This window comes from Falco naumanni, chromosome 2 (assembly GCF_017639655.2).
Source record: "Falco naumanni isolate bFalNau1 chromosome 2, bFalNau1.pat, whole genome shotgun sequence".
NCBI lineage: Eukaryota > Metazoa > Chordata > Aves > Falconiformes > Falconidae > Falco > Falco naumanni.
This window is the reverse complement of record NC_054055.1, coordinates 19,399,442-19,417,451: the sequence shown is the minus strand read 5'-3', so window position 1 is coordinate 19,417,451 and position 18,010 is coordinate 19,399,442. Positions and strand designations below refer to the sequence as shown.

Here is an 18,010-nt window from a genome sequence, read left to right as displayed (position 1 = left end):
TTAATATTTTCCTCATTAAAATACTTTATTCATAAGCAAACACTAAAGACAGAGGCAAATATATGATGACATGATCAAGTTTTAAAATATTTCAGAATAAACAGAAGCAATGCAAGCTAATTAGTTATGGCAGTGTCATATGCTCATAGAAAAACAGGTCTCATCTTGAAAGCAACTGGAACCTTCTATGGCCTTGTCTGAAATACAAAAACATACATAAAATGAGGAAATCAGCCCCATAATTAATTTACTATTACTTAAGCCATCAGGAGTGAGGACTGACCTCCCCAGCTTCAGATGTCTAAATGCAGGCTGAGTGAGTCGCTGTGGCAATAAAAAGCAATAGAAGAAACTTGCCAGTTTTAAGTCTATATTGGGATAAAATGGATTGATCTTACAATTTCTCCTTTCTCTCCACTGATTATAAAGCAGCACAGGACAACCTCTGCATTATGCCACCCGTCCTATGTTTCACATTCAGAGATGTGTTCTTGGCCCACCACTTGCATCAAGTGATACAATTTACCTCAGGTCTCTTCTACTGTGACTTCAGCAGAAACAAGTGGTATCGATATGTTCAGGCAGATATTTCTGCTGCTCAGCTCAAAATGGTAACTAATTAAGTTTCAGCAACCTGTTTATATGCTGCATGCTCTGCAAAACACAAGAACATTAGCAAAGTGACAGCTTAAAATTTCTGCATCTGTGCTGTAACTTCATTTACATGACCAGTTAGCACAAATTCAGAAATGAAACTCAAGCAGGCTGCATGCAATGCACTGTTTCAAGTTACGCTTACTGCCTGCATAACAATAATGCCCCAAGGCTCCAGCTAAGATCAAAGCTCAACTATATTACAGAGTATGTACTTTCATAATAACACTTTGTATGCTGTGGACCAACACATGCCATTGCAGCACTTCCAGGTGTATGCTGCATCCTTATCCATGGAGGAGATGTTGTCTCCTGTAGGAAGGGCGGCAGTAAAGTATAAATGCTACATGTAAGCCACTGTATCTTTCCCCGCTCGGAAAGAGGCTTTTTGTATCACTTGCTCCTTAGGGGAGCAAACCAGCAGATACCTAGAGTCCCTTCAATTACAGCTGTTACATTCACTACAGCTGAGTTCTAAAGCAGTCTCTGCTTCAGATAACGTACAAAATAGACACGGCAACAGAGAGATGAACTGGCTTCCCAGGATCACTCAGATGGTCACGGAATAGCTTGGGAGAAAGCCCAGACTGATCCACTACACCATACTGTGTCCCAAACTAGCTATGAAATCAAAATCTCTTATTTCTCATAAGCAAGTCTTAAAATGGGGCACATATTTACACAGCAGTGCCAAAGGCCAGCACCAAACATCTGACAAGCTGGGGCAAAGCCATGGGGTAATCAAGTGCATGGTTCTTAAAGACTAAGTAGCCCTTTGGTAAGTCTTAGAGAACCAGAAGCAGGGGATGAGGAGGGAATTCCGCTCTATTTACTCACACTTAAATCATCATACAGGTACAGAAGTGCCAAAGGGAGGGAAAGGAGTAATTCTTTCCCCTACGTTGTGGAACAAATGTAAGCTGAAGTGACCCTTACTGCCGTGAGGTCTCAGCTCACTAGCCAGCGAATCTACTCTTTGCTCAACACAACCTTCTCCTATCTACCGTCAGTGCTTTCCAAGCTAACCTTGCTGCTGCAGTGATTGCCGGGTGAGGGCTTATTTTCTCCATTGACAAACAGCTGATGTCTGCCCATTTCAGATCCCTGAATAAGCAAATATTGTTCAAGCGCTGAATTCCTAAGCAAGCTGAAAAATGCATTATTTAAAACATGATTGTGTTCCAGCACTGCACAATATTGCTAAAGCTGCTTAAGGCTTACACATCTAATGCATATATATATAGTAATTTGATAAATTTTAACTCAACTTTTTAGTAACTGTTTCCAGTTATTCGTGAATTATGTCACAACAAATTTGGACCAAATGTTTCATTGGTCTCTACATCTGTGCATATCATTGTTTGCACATTCAGTCTCATGTTCTGCATGACCAAAAATTTCCATTTTTTATAAAGATTTGCTCTTCATATGGTCTCTCCTGTTAGACAAAGTGCACCTCAGTCAGATATCATTTGTTTTTTCAGTTTGGCAAGACCAGTGAGACAGTCATCTCTCCATTTTCTCCTGGCATCCAAGCCTTTAGGAACAACCGGAATTTTTTCAGACATTGCCTGGAACAGAAAATTTAAGATGATTAACTCTCATGTTCTGAGTAAAAAGGTTCTCACCAGCATTGTTTTCCTGCTTTCCCTGTGTCAGACCAAGAAACCATCCACACAAACAGTAACTTAGTCTACCATAAGCAACAGGCGACTTATTCTTCACATAGGTGACTGGAAATGAGCTAACCTCATACAAGAAGAGTGCTTCCACTTGGAGAAGGTTGGCCTGAACGTGGCAATGAAGGCACCCACAGAAACAAGAAAGCATCAGCCTCTTCTCTCAGTTTGCCCCACAGAGTCACCGCCTAGTTTCTTTGATAATAAGCTTTTATTAAGTAGGAAGAGGCAACCTGGCCATTTACATGGCTGAACATGCGCTCTAAACCAAATTCCTGTACGTGTTTAAAGCTCTGACCTCTCTTCTCACTCCTAATAAATGTAATGAGGGATACCATGTTTATTAAAAACATTTTGTCTTAGCATGCCAGTTATAATCAAAATGACAGGGGAAGACACATAACAAACCAAGAATTACAATTATATATATTGTTTTGTTTATTGGAATATGGGGGAGAGAAAGTACAGCACTATTTGAGGACATGAAGGTAGAGGTTGGAACAAGTCAGCAAGCGAAGATGATATTTAAACAAAATGGGGGGAGGGAGAGTACTTCTGAGTGCATAATCAAAGTTGTCTTAGGAGTGCCACTTAAATGTATCACTGAAAGGAGAAGAGGTAGTAAGCTCTGGCCAGACAGTACATTGAAACAGCTTTTCTTTCAAAGAAAAAAAGGTGTTTTCAGAGTGCAGGCAGAGTTCACAAGGTCATCTTTGCCAAAATATCACCTGAGGTCTTAGGTTTAAAAGGCAAGTGTTGAGAAACTGGGTAAAACCTGGACCTGCTACCAATGACTGGCAAGCTGCAGTCACTCCATAAAAAAATCAGGGAGAGGGACAGAGCAGTAAGATAAGAAACGTTTAATGTTTTACTCTTAGGAGGAGATTCTTGCAAGCCCATCTTTGGCATTGAAGACTGAAGATGATAAAGAGACACAGAAACAGATGTTGAAGTGGAATCCAGCTTTCTCTGAAGAAACCTGAACCGTTTCATATAAATTAAAAGCTTCTGATTGTGAATAACTCCTCAATTATTACTGATTCTTATTATAAGTAGTCTATGTTATTTACGAGTAAAAGAATCTCTTTCCTTTTTAGGATAGTTGATGTTGAAATTGTATTAACATAAATAGGAACAACAATGCTATCTTCCAGACAGACTGCCTCCGAATTTGGAATTAATCTCTGACAGATGATCAGGAATGATGCAACACATACATGTGTTCTTTAGTGAATCAGTAAAAAAGGCAGAGTAAAAAAAAAAAGTAAAAAAGTAAAAAAACTATGAAAAGGCAGAGTTAGGAAATTACAATACTTCAGTTAATTCCTACGGTCATACAAAATAGCCTACATAGGGAGTATAAACAAATTGTGGGCTTTGAAGTGTTAATAGACGAACTAGGTCACAATTCAGCATAGCACTTAAACACATCTTATTTTTAAATATGCAAGTAACCTTACCAGACTGCTCACACGCTTAACTTAAACATGTATTTGCATGCATTACAGACTGGAGTTCTAGTTTGTAAAGTATACAAAAAGCGGGAAAAAGCGGGAAAAAGCTACAGGGTTTATGCAGGGAGGTGGAGTAGGAAGAAGACACAGGGAGAAAAGTCATGTAGGAAAGGAAGCTTGCAGCTGTGCAGCTGTAGAGGACACAAGACAGAAGTGGTAAGAAACTGTGTGGAGGATTTAATGTCAATAACCCATAGTTGTTAGCAGTTGACTCCTCTGTCTAGTAATAATGTTACTCAGCTGCTAGATCACTTTCCCCTGCTGTATGTCAAAGTGCTTTTAAAAGGGACTTACACGCCTTCTGTACTCATCTTTTAATGTGAAATACACATTCACACAAACCGCACAGACTACAGATACCTCTAGCAGTAAACTGAAATGGTAAAAATGTTTAAAATAAAAGCTAATGTTCTTTGTTCTGAATGGCGCTGCATTTATCAACTCTGTATTTACCTGATTGATTTTCTGCGCAATTTCACCTGAAAATTCTGGAACTGGTCCAAAGGTGTTCAGAACAAGTCTCATACCTTCACGGTATCTTTCGCAGTAATTTGATATACCTAAAAATAAGAGGGGAAAATTACATTTCAACAGAAATTCCTACTTAAGTTCAATAAGGCTGCCTGTGCTTAAGCACTGTCTTAAATCAGAATTACAAAAAGAAAGTAAGTGTGCTCTTATGCTTAAGACACCTAATTGTCATCAAGGAAAAATGGATTCTATCCACCACATTTCCATTAGGGTTCATGGAAAAATAATTTAGGACATGCCTTCATTGCAACTAATGTTATATATCAGGAGGCAATGCTGTGAGGGGTGTAGTACACAACCATGGATACACTTGTGCTTTGTTACTTGAGACCAGAAAGCATCCCCAGCCAGTGTCCGCAGAGAGAGTGCTCTCACCCCTCCACTCCTCCTGTTCGGTATGTGTCATATCAGCTGAAGCATTCCTGTTATTGTTTTTTTTATTGACCTGGAGTGTATCAACAGCAACGTGGTTCAGGGGGAAAGGGTCAAAGTCATGGAGATGCAGGTGGCCTCCAGTGAAGAAGAAAGGCTTAAGGAGGAACAGATGGATCTTGCACATCAACACCTTGTATTGCAACTGGGATTAGCAACAGGGATTTGGCTTCTGTGACCACAGGACCCTCTGTGACAGCTGAGCGCTGCTAGGGGGAGATGGGATTCACCTGACGAAGTGGAGGGAAAGCATCTTTGCCAAAAATTCCATGAGAATTCCAAAGTTCCATGAGAAAAGCTTTACATTAAGGAACACTGGAAAAGTGAGACTACAACCTGTAGTTAAGTGAGGAAGGGGTATATAAGGATGGAAAGAAAAGAGTGCAGGGAAACAAGATAAATCTCAAGGAAGTATAAAAAAAAGGCAGGAGTCCACCTCTAGTGTATGTGCACAGGATGCGTGCAGCCTGGGAAACCGGGGAAATAAGAGCTCCTTGTGCGGTCACATTGCTACAACATCACTGGAGCAACTTCGGTGTGGTAGAATGGCTCACACAACAGGAGCGCTGCAATGGACAGCAGATACACGCTTCAGGAAAGACAAGGAGGAAAGATAAGGAGGGGGTATGCTATCTCTACCAAGGACCAGCTCAGATGTATGGAGCTATTCTATGGGACGAGTGACTGACTGAGTGAGAGCCTGTGGGTCAGCATCAGTGGGCAGGCCAGTAAAGGACAGCATCCTCCAAGGGATCCAACAGTCCATCCTGATACTCAGGAAGACAAGTAAATGTATCAAGATATTGGGCTGGATGAGCTCCAATGCAAAAAGGCAGCACACAGGAGGCAGAAGCAGGGACAGACTATGAAGGAGAAATTTAAAGACACTGCCTAGGCATGTAGGGATGGTGTCAGGAAAGCCAAAGCTCAGCTCCAGCTGAGACTTGCAAGACCGCCATGGGCAACACAAAGGACTTCTACTGTTACATTAGTAATAGAAGGCTGAACAAATAAAAAAAGCGTGGGATTGTTGCTGAAATGGGTGGGTGATTTAGCGATAAGAGAATCAGGTAAAGCGGAGTTACTCATTGACTTCTTTGCTTCAGTCTTCATTGACAAGGTCTCCTATGCCTCTGTGCTTAGAAGCAGAGTTCAAGGAGGAGAAGAGCTATCAGCAGATGACGACCTAGTCAGTGACTATCTGCAAGAACTCAGCCCCACTTGAGACCATGGGATAAGAGAGACTGTATCCAAGGATAGAAGAAATGGCTCATGCCCTTGCAAGACTGCTATCAGATTTTAAAAATCATGCCAGTCAATGCATCAATGTCATCACTTGAAATCCCCAGATGGATGAAAGCGAATATTGCCCCATCTTCAGATCAAAAGAACAATCCGGGGTACTACAGGCCAATCAATCTCACTTCTGTCCTTGAAAAAAATCAAGAAGCAAGTCCTCTTGAAACAAATTCCTGGGCACAGGAATAAGAAAGTGATTGTGACAGTCAGCATGTTGTCAACAATAGGTATACCACAGTGTAAATCATGTCTGACTGACCTTGTTGCCTTCTGTGATAAAATCATTTGATTAGTGCAAATATAAAAGTAGTAGATACCATTTACCTCAACTTTAGAAGGGCATTTGACACTGTCTCCCATGAAATTCTTGTATCGAAGTTAGGACATTAGGGTCTACATGCCTGGACAACTAGATGGACAAAAAACTGGATTGGATCCTCAGAGCTCAGAGGTAGTGGTTAATGGGTTGTACTCTACCCGGAGACCAGTAAAAGTGGACTATTGCAGAAATCTATCCTGAGACCTGTACAGCTTAAGGGCATTTGCTCATAAAGTTTGTGAATGACACCAAATTGGGTGGGAATGGGAGGTGGACAGGGATGGATCGGTTGATACATTGGAAGGCAGGGCTGCCCTTAGACAGACTGGAGGAAGGAGTGAACATAAAAGCCTTAAAAAATTTAACAAGGACAAAAGCAAGATCCTGCACCTCAGATGGAAGACCTCCTTGCAACAAAACAGTCTTGTGAAACCTAAGAACTCCTGGTTGTGGTAGGCAGCAAGCTGAAGGTGAATGAAGAGTGTGCCCTGGCAGCAAAGAGGGACACCACCACCCTTGGCTGCATTAACAGCACAGCCAGTAGACTGAAGGAAGCGATCAACCCCCTTCACTCTGCTCTCATTAGTCTGCATCCAGACCACTGCATTCAGTTTGGGATTCCCCAATACAAGAAAGATATTGGCAAACTGGAGCAACTTCAGCAGAGGTCACCAAAATGTAGGGTCTGCAGCACTTGCCCTGTGAGGAGGAGCTGGGCTTGTTCAGCCTGAAAGCAGAGAGGGCTTTGGGGGGGCCCTAACAGCAGCTCTCCAGTCCCCATGGGGAAGTCAATGAGCAGATGGAGCCAGGCTCTTTACCGTTGTTTCATGGTAGGAGGACAAGAGACAACAGGTGTGATTTTAAAGAAGAGGTTCAGACTGGATACTCAAGCGCTGGCACAGGCTGCCCACAGAAGCTGCGCAGCCTCCATCTCTGCAGGTTTTCAAGACCGGATGAAACCCTTGGTCTGACCTTAGAGCTGACCCTGCTGTGAACATCTTAAAACACATGTGGTCAGAGAACCTGAAAACCCGCTAACTGGTAATAATGGGTAAAGTGGCAGTCAAGTAGATCTTGGCTGAATTAGGGAAAAGTCCAACTTCCATCATCTCCAGTAAGAATCTCAAAAAAATTACTCTTGAGGCACTACAGAGGAACTGGAATGATAAATGCACCCGAAAGATAAATTGGTCATTTAGCCAGACATATACATCAAGTAGACTTTTTAGTGCTACTAACTACAACATAATCGAGAAATGGTACTCTTTCCCACTGTACATCAATCAAGAAGCCATAAGCTGCACCACAACAGTAAATGAGCAACGCTTGTCTGGCAGACAGTAACTTGACACATGTAATAATGTTATTATCCCAATGAACACCCTAGACCTGAGAAGGGAAGTTCTGGATATCTGCTAAAAGCTTGGACAACCTTCCTTTTGTTGAACCATAAAGAGAACCATAAGACTGAAGAATCTCCATCCTTAAGTCTCTTCTTACTAGTTAATTATCACAGCAAAGAGGAGAAAGATACAGAAGACAAAGACAAGCAGTTGTGGTCACCAGCTCTGAGAAGCATGAACCTGAACTGCTCATGGTCTTTCCAACCACGAAATGCAAGAAACGTAAGTGGGGTGGCCTGACTACCACACAAAAGAATGCCTCTCAGATCAAGAGTCATTAAGCAGCCTCTTTCCTGAACAGCTTGTAGACAGTTCCCTGGAATGCAATACTGTGTGATATCAATACCATAGAAGTCACACCTGCCTAACCCTGAATGGTTGAGGTTGAAAGGTGGATGAATGAATGGAAACCTCTGACTACTGGCAACTATGAATCATGAACTATAACACTTACCCTGCTCAACATGCCCGAAATCGCTGAAGCATAGGTTTTCCAAAAGACCTCTGAGGTCAGGAAGAGTACAGAGAACACTTTTTCTGCACCAAAGACGTAAGGACTTTCAAAGAACAAATGCTCAAGGAAGTATTAAATTTCCTTTAAGAAATCAGGACTCTGATGGCATGATGGCCTTAAAAAACAGACTAGAAGCATTCTCCAGTATCAGAAGGAAGGAGGCTCCAAGAAAAACAGAAGCCTTGTTAAGTAGCTTGAACCTAATATTTGGTGTCAAGAGTGTGCCAATCAGCATTTAGTCAGCCTGTTTCCTTGTGCTACCTACTCACAGAGCATATGTGTTCCTAGAACACACTCTGGCACGTTCTGGCATCCAACACAAAAAGGCAGATCACAGCTGGTCATACAGGTATATTGGTGCTCTAATTATACAGAAATCTAGTATTTTGCTCAATTTTCTTGATTGACACACAGCCGAAACCTTCAAATTGCCTAGTGGGCTCCAAATCATCGCTGGCAGGAAGTGAGAATCAGGAAGAGCAGCATTAGTGTGGGATGTGCAACAGGCTGCGATATGATTCTATCTCTTCGCTGAGGGAATAAGCAGAGCCCATCCACCTCCGTAAACACTCTGGAGGGGACCACTGGTTATCAGGGTTCACTGACCATACCCTGTTATTAGCGTAAGTGCTTGCCTGTTACATCTTAACAGCTGGGCTCAGACTTTGACACCTGAAGCTAACCAAGATCAACCTATAGGGGATATGCTATCCACATAAGCAATCTCAGTAACCTAAGACAATTCTGGATGAGATTCATCCACAAACCACAAGATGATGATTTTTACTTTACTCACATGAGTTTTTTCTTCTAACAGTGAGGAGTCCGAGCAAAAAGTCTGCCCCCACATTATGCAACATCACAGAAAGTTCCCAGATGTAAAAGCAGAAATGACTGAGGTTGAAGAGTGCAGAACTACGTGAACTTGGGTACACTTTGCTAACTCACAGCTGCTGACAGCAGCTGTTGCCAGCTGGACACTCACAAAATCAAAAATGTCAATTCAGTCAAATATGGCAATCCAAGCAAATCCACATGAGTAACTGGCATGAGAAGGAATGGCAAACAGGGCTGTGTCAGCTACCAGTCATTCTGGTGCTTTTCCAGCTGACACACATCTCTGACATCTAGACGAGTGTGGTGACACAAGTCAAGACGGACTCAAAACACTGTATCAGCATGGCTGGGTTCAGACAAAATGGCCAAAACAGCGCTTTATTGTTTTTTACATATTGCTTATATACCTTAGATAGTACATGTGTCAGATGCTGATAGGCTTTGTCATCATCTTCTTGCTTGCTATTTGCTTTTGCTGTAGGTGCCCATATGCTGCGGTTCCAAGTTCTGGGTTTTCACATCCTGTTTACATGCTTGACATTTTTGTGGCTCTCTTAAAGGTACAAGGCTAAGTCTTTAAAGTCAACTAACTCATCTGCAGACCTGCTGCAGACCCCAACAGATGAGTGCCAAATAGTTTGGGTTTAGTACTTTTCCAAAAATCAAGGGGAACCTCTCAACCACCTGGTAAGCTTGCGTAATAATACCATGAATCTGAGTAGTTTTGGTTCTGGTACAGTCAGGAGAAGGTAGAAGAGAAGACTGTGCACCAGAAATCTTTTTCACGAGCCTCAGTCTAAAGAGATAACATTAGTATCTTGGGAAAGCTAAATGCTTGGATGTGGCTGATCCATTTACCTGGTGAATGTGAACTCTTGAGCTGGAGATGGCCTTCAAAGCTCACTCAGAAGCTAGCCCTGGAAATTGAGCCCCTACTGGTAGCTCCGCTACAGCCTGAATGAATCAGAACCATTTCTAGGTGGGTGTAGCTCACCAATGCAACAGAGATGCACCAAATGTAGGCTGCGTAATACAATTCACTCACTGCACGCAGTGCATGAATGAAAAGAAGCCTTACGCAAAGCCAGCAAAATAGGGAAAGATAAAACAAAGACAAGTTATTGGTCTAGAAAAGAACAGCAGCATTAATATAGTTGATCTCAGCATTGTGGCTGAAAAGGCAATATGCAGGCATATATGCTGCATACCAAGCTGCGGGTGAACACTGCAAAATCTTTTGAGTCTCAAGGGAATGAAATACACCAAAAGTTAGAACATACACAGGGTCTCATTCAAAGATTAAAAAAATAATTTCAAAACCACTAACTCAAGACAGCACACCCAATGTGAAATGTCAGTGGAGACAAGTGCAATCTTTAACTTGGTTTCAGTAATCAAGATCAACCCTATGCTGCCAGCTTCAAGAAGGCACTTGAGCAATGGGAAACACTGCTAGAAAAATCACTTTGCTTTTCAACTGCAAACCCAAAATTGGCAAATATTTTACTCCAGGCCTTTAGATTTAGGAATCCTTTGGTTCAAAGGTCAGGGCTATTGCAAAGATGGATGAGAAGCGCGCCTGACTAGAGCCTAGGGACAAGATGGAAAACAAATATGACAGAATCCCTTTAACTTTAATCCTTGTTGATACTGCCCAGGGAGCAGCATAAGCAGGAAGAATTAGCATCTGTAAACAGTGCGAGACAGACAGGGAGCACCTGGGAGCTGGATAAACAGGAATAAGACGGCAAATGGGGCTGTTAAAAAAAAAAAAAAAAAAAGTCAACATCTCTCCTTGCATCCAGTTGCTGTGCCCCACTATCTCCAACTGGAGAAAACGAATGATGCAAGATGCATCTGGGACAGAGAAAGAGAGGAATCAACTCACAGTCCAGGAATGACTATAGCTTCCTCTTGTCTATGTGGTTTGTTGGCGCCCTGTCTAAACCTCCACCTTCCTTATACACTTACCTCTTCAATGTTGGAGGAAAGGGGCTGTGGGAGAAGGCAGATGTTGCAGCAGGCACTTGAGAACCATGAACACAGAACAGGAACACCTCCAGGGAAGGCAGAAGTTCCCTGAATCTTCCTTTCACCATGTGTTTACAACTATACACTATCTTCCTTAAAACTCCCAAACCCACCGAGCATTTCTGACTTGTACAGTATAGTTACAGGAACATGTTATCACAAGCTAGACAAAGGCATTGATAACGGCTCTTCAGCTGCCCGTATGTATCTAGGAAATACAAGGCTCCTTATACCACCAACAAAGGAGGAATAAGCTGCTGCTTATTTAGCTTCAATGAGAGTCCAGACAGTTTCCAAAATAGCTAACGAACAAGAATTTGTTCACATAACCACACTTCAGGTTTGCAGGTCCTCACCTGAAGGATTTGCACCGGTGTGGTGCAAACAAAGGTATGTGAAATGCCTCCAGCTGCACCATCAAGATGAACAGGGCACTGACAAGGAAAAGGAACTGTGGACAGGTAGTTAGTTTAGAAGCATACATAAAATGCTTCACTGCTCCGAGAAGACCTCTTCACAAATGAGGTTCATGAACATTAAGGTGATTGGAGTAGTAGGAAAAAAGAAAACATTACACTATAAAATGTAGTATGTTCATGCATTATAGTATGTAAGCATCTTCAAGTATCTTAGTTTTTTCTATGCTAAGCCTCATTTCTCCCTCTTCATTAGAAAGACAACAGGCATGAGGGCTGAAGGATGCAAGCAAGTAAACTTGGTAAACCAGTCTGGCAAGGACACTACACACAGGGCAAAACAAGAAAGGCACCAAGACATTTGTGAGAGAAAACGAGAGGAGCAAGCGTTACTGGCAAGGACACGGAACATGCCAAAGACAAGGTGCCTCAAGGTACTGAGTATTACTGTGATGACTTGGAAATTGATGAGCAGCATAATAAGATACTGTAATGACTCAAAAAGAGTAGGCGAAATGGTCAAGCCACTGATGTAATAGCATCAACAATTTGAAAAGATTGGGGTGGGGTTGATTTTAACAGGTAAAAATCTAAGAAAAGGTTGCCCTTAGTAAGACTGAAGATGAGTGTGGATGAGAACAGAAAAGAAGTAGCATATTTCACAAACATCGTGGAGGAATCTGTCACGGTTAGGTAATGCTCAGAGAACAAAAAGCCCCAACCACTTTGTTTTGCTGATAGAGAGATTACATTTCTAGACATTACAGCTCCAAGAAAAACTTTCTAAATGTAATCCTGTCTTCATCAAGGGTGTTTCTGAACACCGATGCATGTTCTTAGTTAGGGTGTGAGTTCACAGGACTCTTGCTACTCCACATTGATTCCCATATCAATTCACTTAGACTGTAGTTGCATGAATACTTTCAGCTATCCTAAGACACTGGTAGCACCAAAAAAAGCTTTACTCTGGCTGTCCCTGTGTTACCATATTAACAGCAATGCAGAAATATTTGTGCAGGACTGCTGTGAGCTGGATCAAGGAATTAAACTGAGTTAATATGAACCACTTCTTTTGTTAGATCAGTAATTCCCCAGTTTGAGCCATGTGGTGACCATAAACATTCTTTTGTCAGTGCAAAGGAGAAGGATGCAGCAAGTTGTGTTCTTCAGGACACATCTATAATGACTTGTGCAATAAAGCATTAAGAACTCCTGTGCCAAGCCAGGAGGGTGGAGAGAACTACTTTACACCTCAGAGTCTACAGAAGAAAACTGGTGCACAGCAGCCAGTATGCTGAAAAATTCACACCTTTGCTTAATGTACACAAGCTTTTTCATATAGAAAAGCCCGGCAGCTGCATAGAGGCAAAAAGCAGTTTTGGAAGGACTATAAACTGCTGTCTTCAGCCTACTAGGAAATGAACTGAATGTGTGTGAACATGTATGAAATGACTGGTGGTTTCATAAAAAAAGAGGGTTTTTATCATTATGTACCACTATGATATTTCATCTTGGTAGTACTCTCTTACAATATTCCTGAATTGAGATATTTTATTATCATAGAATGGTTTGGGTTGGAAGGGACCTTAAAGATCATCTAGTTCCAACCCCATTGCCATGGGCAGAAACATATCCTAAAATGTAACACATGAGTTGGAGAGAAATGGAGGCAATCTCTGCTTGCTGAGATTTTACTACCTTAACTTAGAGATTCTCACACCTTCTGCATACTAGCTTGTGGTACAAAAGCTCCTGAACTGGGTTAAAGCAGCAGCCATAGCAATGACAATAATCTCTGCTTTTGAACCAGACAGCATGCCTGCTTACAGTAATTGTTAAAAACCATGCTTGGCTTTGTTTTGCCTAGCCAGTCAAGAAAAATTTCCTTCCTTTTGAACTATGGTTTATGATTCTCCCCCTCTTTCCTTTTCATGCTTTGTGCTTTTCATATAGCACAACCAGTTTGCTCCGATCATCCAAAAGCATTTCATCTGGCAGGTGCTTCTAAGACGAGCAAGCATTCCCACTTCCAGTAAGAAAAAGACAATTTTGACTTTGAACAAAGACTCATTTCCTAGCTTACCGGACATTTGCACTTGTACTGTAGGGACCATACATCAGCCCCAACTTCCACCCAACTCCTGTAGACACCTGTACAAATACCACAGTGAGTGGCAAGTAGAATATGATCCTGGAATCGTGATTTTATAAATCCAGGAGAGAAAAATAAATAAATGAATAAATAAATCCTTCAGCCTCCCCAATCCAACTCTTCTGCTAATATTAGCAGTTTAGATTAGGATTAAACTTCAATTACAGCTCACTAAATATCCCACTAATAAAAGTAACTAATCTAAGACAGCCAGTTGTGAAATACATATGACTAATTTTTGCTGCAAATATGTAAAACACAGTGTATGATAGTCTAGCCTCTGGTTTTACAGATTATTTTTTGCAAGGGCTTAAAAGGAGCTGACAGTTCAAGAAATGAGATTCAGGAGATACAATCTTACTGAGGCTGGATCATCTTCAGTACATTCATAGATAGCCAGGTACATGTACAAGAGGGACATTGTGTCTGCTAACATAATCCCACGATAAGTAAACAGGTAAAATAACTAGTGAAGTCTATCGATGTTCCTTATAAAAGGCTTAACAGCATTTGTTGTAATGCTGCCATGTGAAATCATAAGATGACTCAAAAAACACAACTTACTGAAACCAAAATCAACATTAATTTTATTTACTGAAACTAACAATCAACATTACAATATTATGAAAATTAGATATTAGATATGCTTCCCCCCCCCCCCCCCCTTGGTCTCCTTCCTGTCTGTTGCAATTCAATTCTCAAACTGCTGTTGCTGCTTCTGCTCCTTTTAGTGACTTGACGCTGTCATTTTATTTCATGCTCAAGGCTGTTGGCTCACTGCCATATATTCAAAATTCCTAATATTCATACATGGATTAACTGGCAATCTAAAGTGGCCTGGATAATAGCTTTTGATAGGACCGTTTATGAACATGGAAGAAAGGATGTAAGAACTGCACTAACATGGGGGAAATCTGGCATTAGCACATAGGAAGTTCACAGCAGGATCTGATGCACACATCCCACAGGGAAAGAAATAACACTGATCTTTGGATCAAATTCGAATTTGATCTAATTGGAATAATAATCTTTATTCAAAACCAAACAAAAATAGCATACCACCCTTACAAAAAAAAAAGAAAAAGACCGACTTCTCCATCTTTCAGGATCTCCCAGAAGTAACACTTCTCTCACAAGCTTCCTGCATCCCTACCGTCCTTCCACAATGATTAACAGAGAGTTTAAGACTGTGGGTAATTAAGATCTTACGGCTGTAAATAAAGGCAGCTGCTGTAAAGCTGGTGAAGCTGCTAGACAGGCTGACAAACAGGACAGAGGGGGGTTCTTATGTCTACCTCCCTTTCCTTCCACTGATAAAAAACAGTGCAATGCATCAGAGAGGGTTGTCATAGAACCATCAAATCATTTAGTTTGGAAAGACCTTTAAGCCCATCAAGTCCAACCGTTAACCTAGCACTGCCAAGTCCACCACTCAACCATGTCCCTAAGCAGGATGTCTACATGTCTGTTAAATGCCTGCAGGGATGGTGATTCCACCACTTCCCTGAGCAGCCTGTTCCAATGCTTGACAACCCTTTCAGTCAAGAATTTTTTCCTAATACCCAACCTAAACCTCCCCTGGTGCAACTTAAGGCCAGTTTCCTCTTGTCCTGTTGCTTGTTACTTGGGAGCAGAGACCAGCCCCCACCTTATCACAGACTCCTTTCAGGCAGCTGTAGAGAATGATAAGGTCTCCCCTCAGCCTCCTTTTCTCCAGGCTCAGCAACCGCAGTCCCCTCAGCTGCTCCTCATAGGACCCTTCCCTGGACACGCTCCAGCCCCTCGACGTCCCTCCTGCAGCGAGGGGCCCGACATGAACCCAGGGTTCGAGGTGCGGCCTCACCAGTGCCCAGTACAGGGGCGGTCACTGCCCTGGCCCTGCTGGCCACACTGTTTCTGACACCAGCCAGGACATTGCTGCTGGCCCCTTGGCCACCTGGGCACACGGGGGGCTCATGCCCAGCCGGCTGTCAGCCAGCACCCCCAGGCCCTTTCCCACCGGGCAGTTCCCAGCCCCCTGCCCCAGCCTGTAGCGCTGCCTGGGGCTGGTGTGACCCACGGGCAGGGCCCGGCACTGAGCCTGGTTGAACCTCACACTGCTGGCCTCGGCCCATCGGCCCGGCCTGCCCAGACCCCTCTGCAGAGCCTCCTGCCCTCCCGCAGACCAACACTCCCACCCAGCTTGGTGTCATCTGCAAACTCACTGAGGGTGCACTCGATCCCCGCATCCAGATGGCTGATAAAAGATACTAAACAGGACTGGCCCCAGTACTGAGCCCTGGGGAACACCACTTGTGACTGGCCACCAGCTGGATGTAACTCTGTTCAGCACAACTCTTCAGGCTCAGCCATCCAGCCAGCTTTTTACCCAGTGTAAAGGGCACCCGTCCAAGCCATGAGCAGCCAGTTTCTCTAGGAGAATGCTGTGGGAGACAGTGTCAAAGCCTTTACTAAGGTCCAGGCAGACAAATCCACAGCCTTTCCCTCATCCACTAAGTGGGTCACCTTGTCACAGAAGGAGATCAGGTTAGTCAAGGAAATCCTGGGCAATCCAGAGGAGGTCCATACTACTCCATATTATGTGAAGCAATACTGGGCAACCAAATTTTGGAACTGTGAACATAAGCCATCATGTGTGCCGACATCAGCAACTTTGATTAAACTGTCTCTGATGAAAGCGACAGCTTGAGTCAGCCTGCCAGCACAAAAACAGGAGCAGCTCTAGACTCAGAGACAACGCATCTGCAAAATTAGGAGTGAAGCAATACTTTTCATGATCCAAGTTACTGAACAAGCCAACAAGGTGCTTTTGTATAAGTGGCCCAATCCACAAGTAATTATGTTATTTTAGGGTTATTTTAAATTGAGAACATTATATAATGTTCAAATAGCTCTACAGGTATATTTTGGTTTTGTATTTTGCAAGCCTACCACAAGACTACTCTTCCAGTTTATCAGTCGCTTGGATTACATTTCAAAATTTTTCTTCCTCTGATCTGGAATACTACAATTCCTAACGGAAGGTAACATTAAATCTAGAAGCTGGATAATTTCTGCCATGAATAAGCAACCTGCCAGCTGCACATATTACCTAAAACTGGTGTAAGATGGGAAATTTCAGAAATGTTTTTGTAACAATGACTACTTCTTGATGGGAGGAAGGAAGTTAAGCTGGATCATGACAGAACAAATACCAAGGAGTACTCCAGAAAAAGCATCAAACCCATCCCAGATGACTTACATAATTACATTCATCTCAAGCAAACATTGTTTTAGAATTAAGGAGTCTAAAACATGGATTAAAAAAAGAAAAAAAAAGATTAACAAGTCCGATTTGATCTCTAAAATAAATTAAACATCGTTTGGTATTACCAAGCATTTTGTTTCAGTTTTATGTTTTAGTAGAGGCAGTTCAGCAAGTTACTCTGACAGAAGACTCTGCATAGACGGTTCCTGCAGAGGATGCATGGCAGCTTGGCAGAGAGGTAAAGGCAGGACTGGACAATCCTGAGCTGCAAGACTCCATGTAGATTGCTCTGCTTAAGGCTAGTACTACATGCACCGGTTCTGTTCTATGTAAAGAATGCATATAGTTTATATTGACCAAGTCTAAAATTACTAGAGAGGACTGCAAACTGCATATAGTTTATATTGACCAAGTCTAAAATTACTAGAGAGGACTGCAAACTGCCAGATGTTAGTAGATGAGATGAGGGAAACTTTTAGGAAGGTGCCCCTATTTAGAGGATGGATGCTGTTTACCTAACAATGCGCAAAAGCAAACACTTTGTAACATGTCATTTACTGATATTACAACCAAACTCACAAGCTGAAAGACTCTGATGGAAGATCCACAATTCCACATTCATGTCAAAATTGTTTAGTCAGCCTTAAAAGACATAAGTTTCTGCCAAGTAACTAACCAACAAGTAGACATAAAATAACACTTCTAACTTTGCACTGATACTTTATGATCTTTGTTTCTTATTTCTATTTTATTATTGTATTAGTCATTGCAGCAGTGCCTGAAGGATCTAGTAACGGAGCAGGGGCCTACCATGTTAGGGACCATGCAAAACCAGAATAAAGATATTTCAGCCCGTAATATAAAGATCTAAAGAAGTATTCTGTCGATATTCACTTCTTGAAGTTTTCATGTTTTGTTACGTACGTTGCTCAAACCTTTGTAACTCTGATCCATAATTCCTAGTTCATTTTATGCAATTCAC

At 42.1% G+C, this 18,010-nt stretch overlaps 1 protein-coding gene across 4 annotated transcripts in view; it reads right to left on the bottom strand.

Moving 5' to 3' along the window:
- CRYL1 (crystallin lambda 1) overlaps positions 1-18,010 on the bottom strand; it is a 60,866-nt gene continuing 42,856 nt past the window's right edge. For all 4 annotated transcript variants that reach the window (XM_040583509.1, XM_040583508.1, XM_040583505.1 and 1 more), the window contains 2 exons: positions 4,301-4,407; positions 1-2,225 (listed from right to left, as the gene is read on the bottom strand). In XM_040583509.1, coding sequence (XP_040439443.1) covers positions 2,112-2,225; positions 4,301-4,407 — 221 coding nt within the window. In that variant the 3' untranslated portion in view covers positions 1-2,111. The remainder of the gene's footprint in view (positions 2,226-4,300; positions 4,408-18,010) is intronic.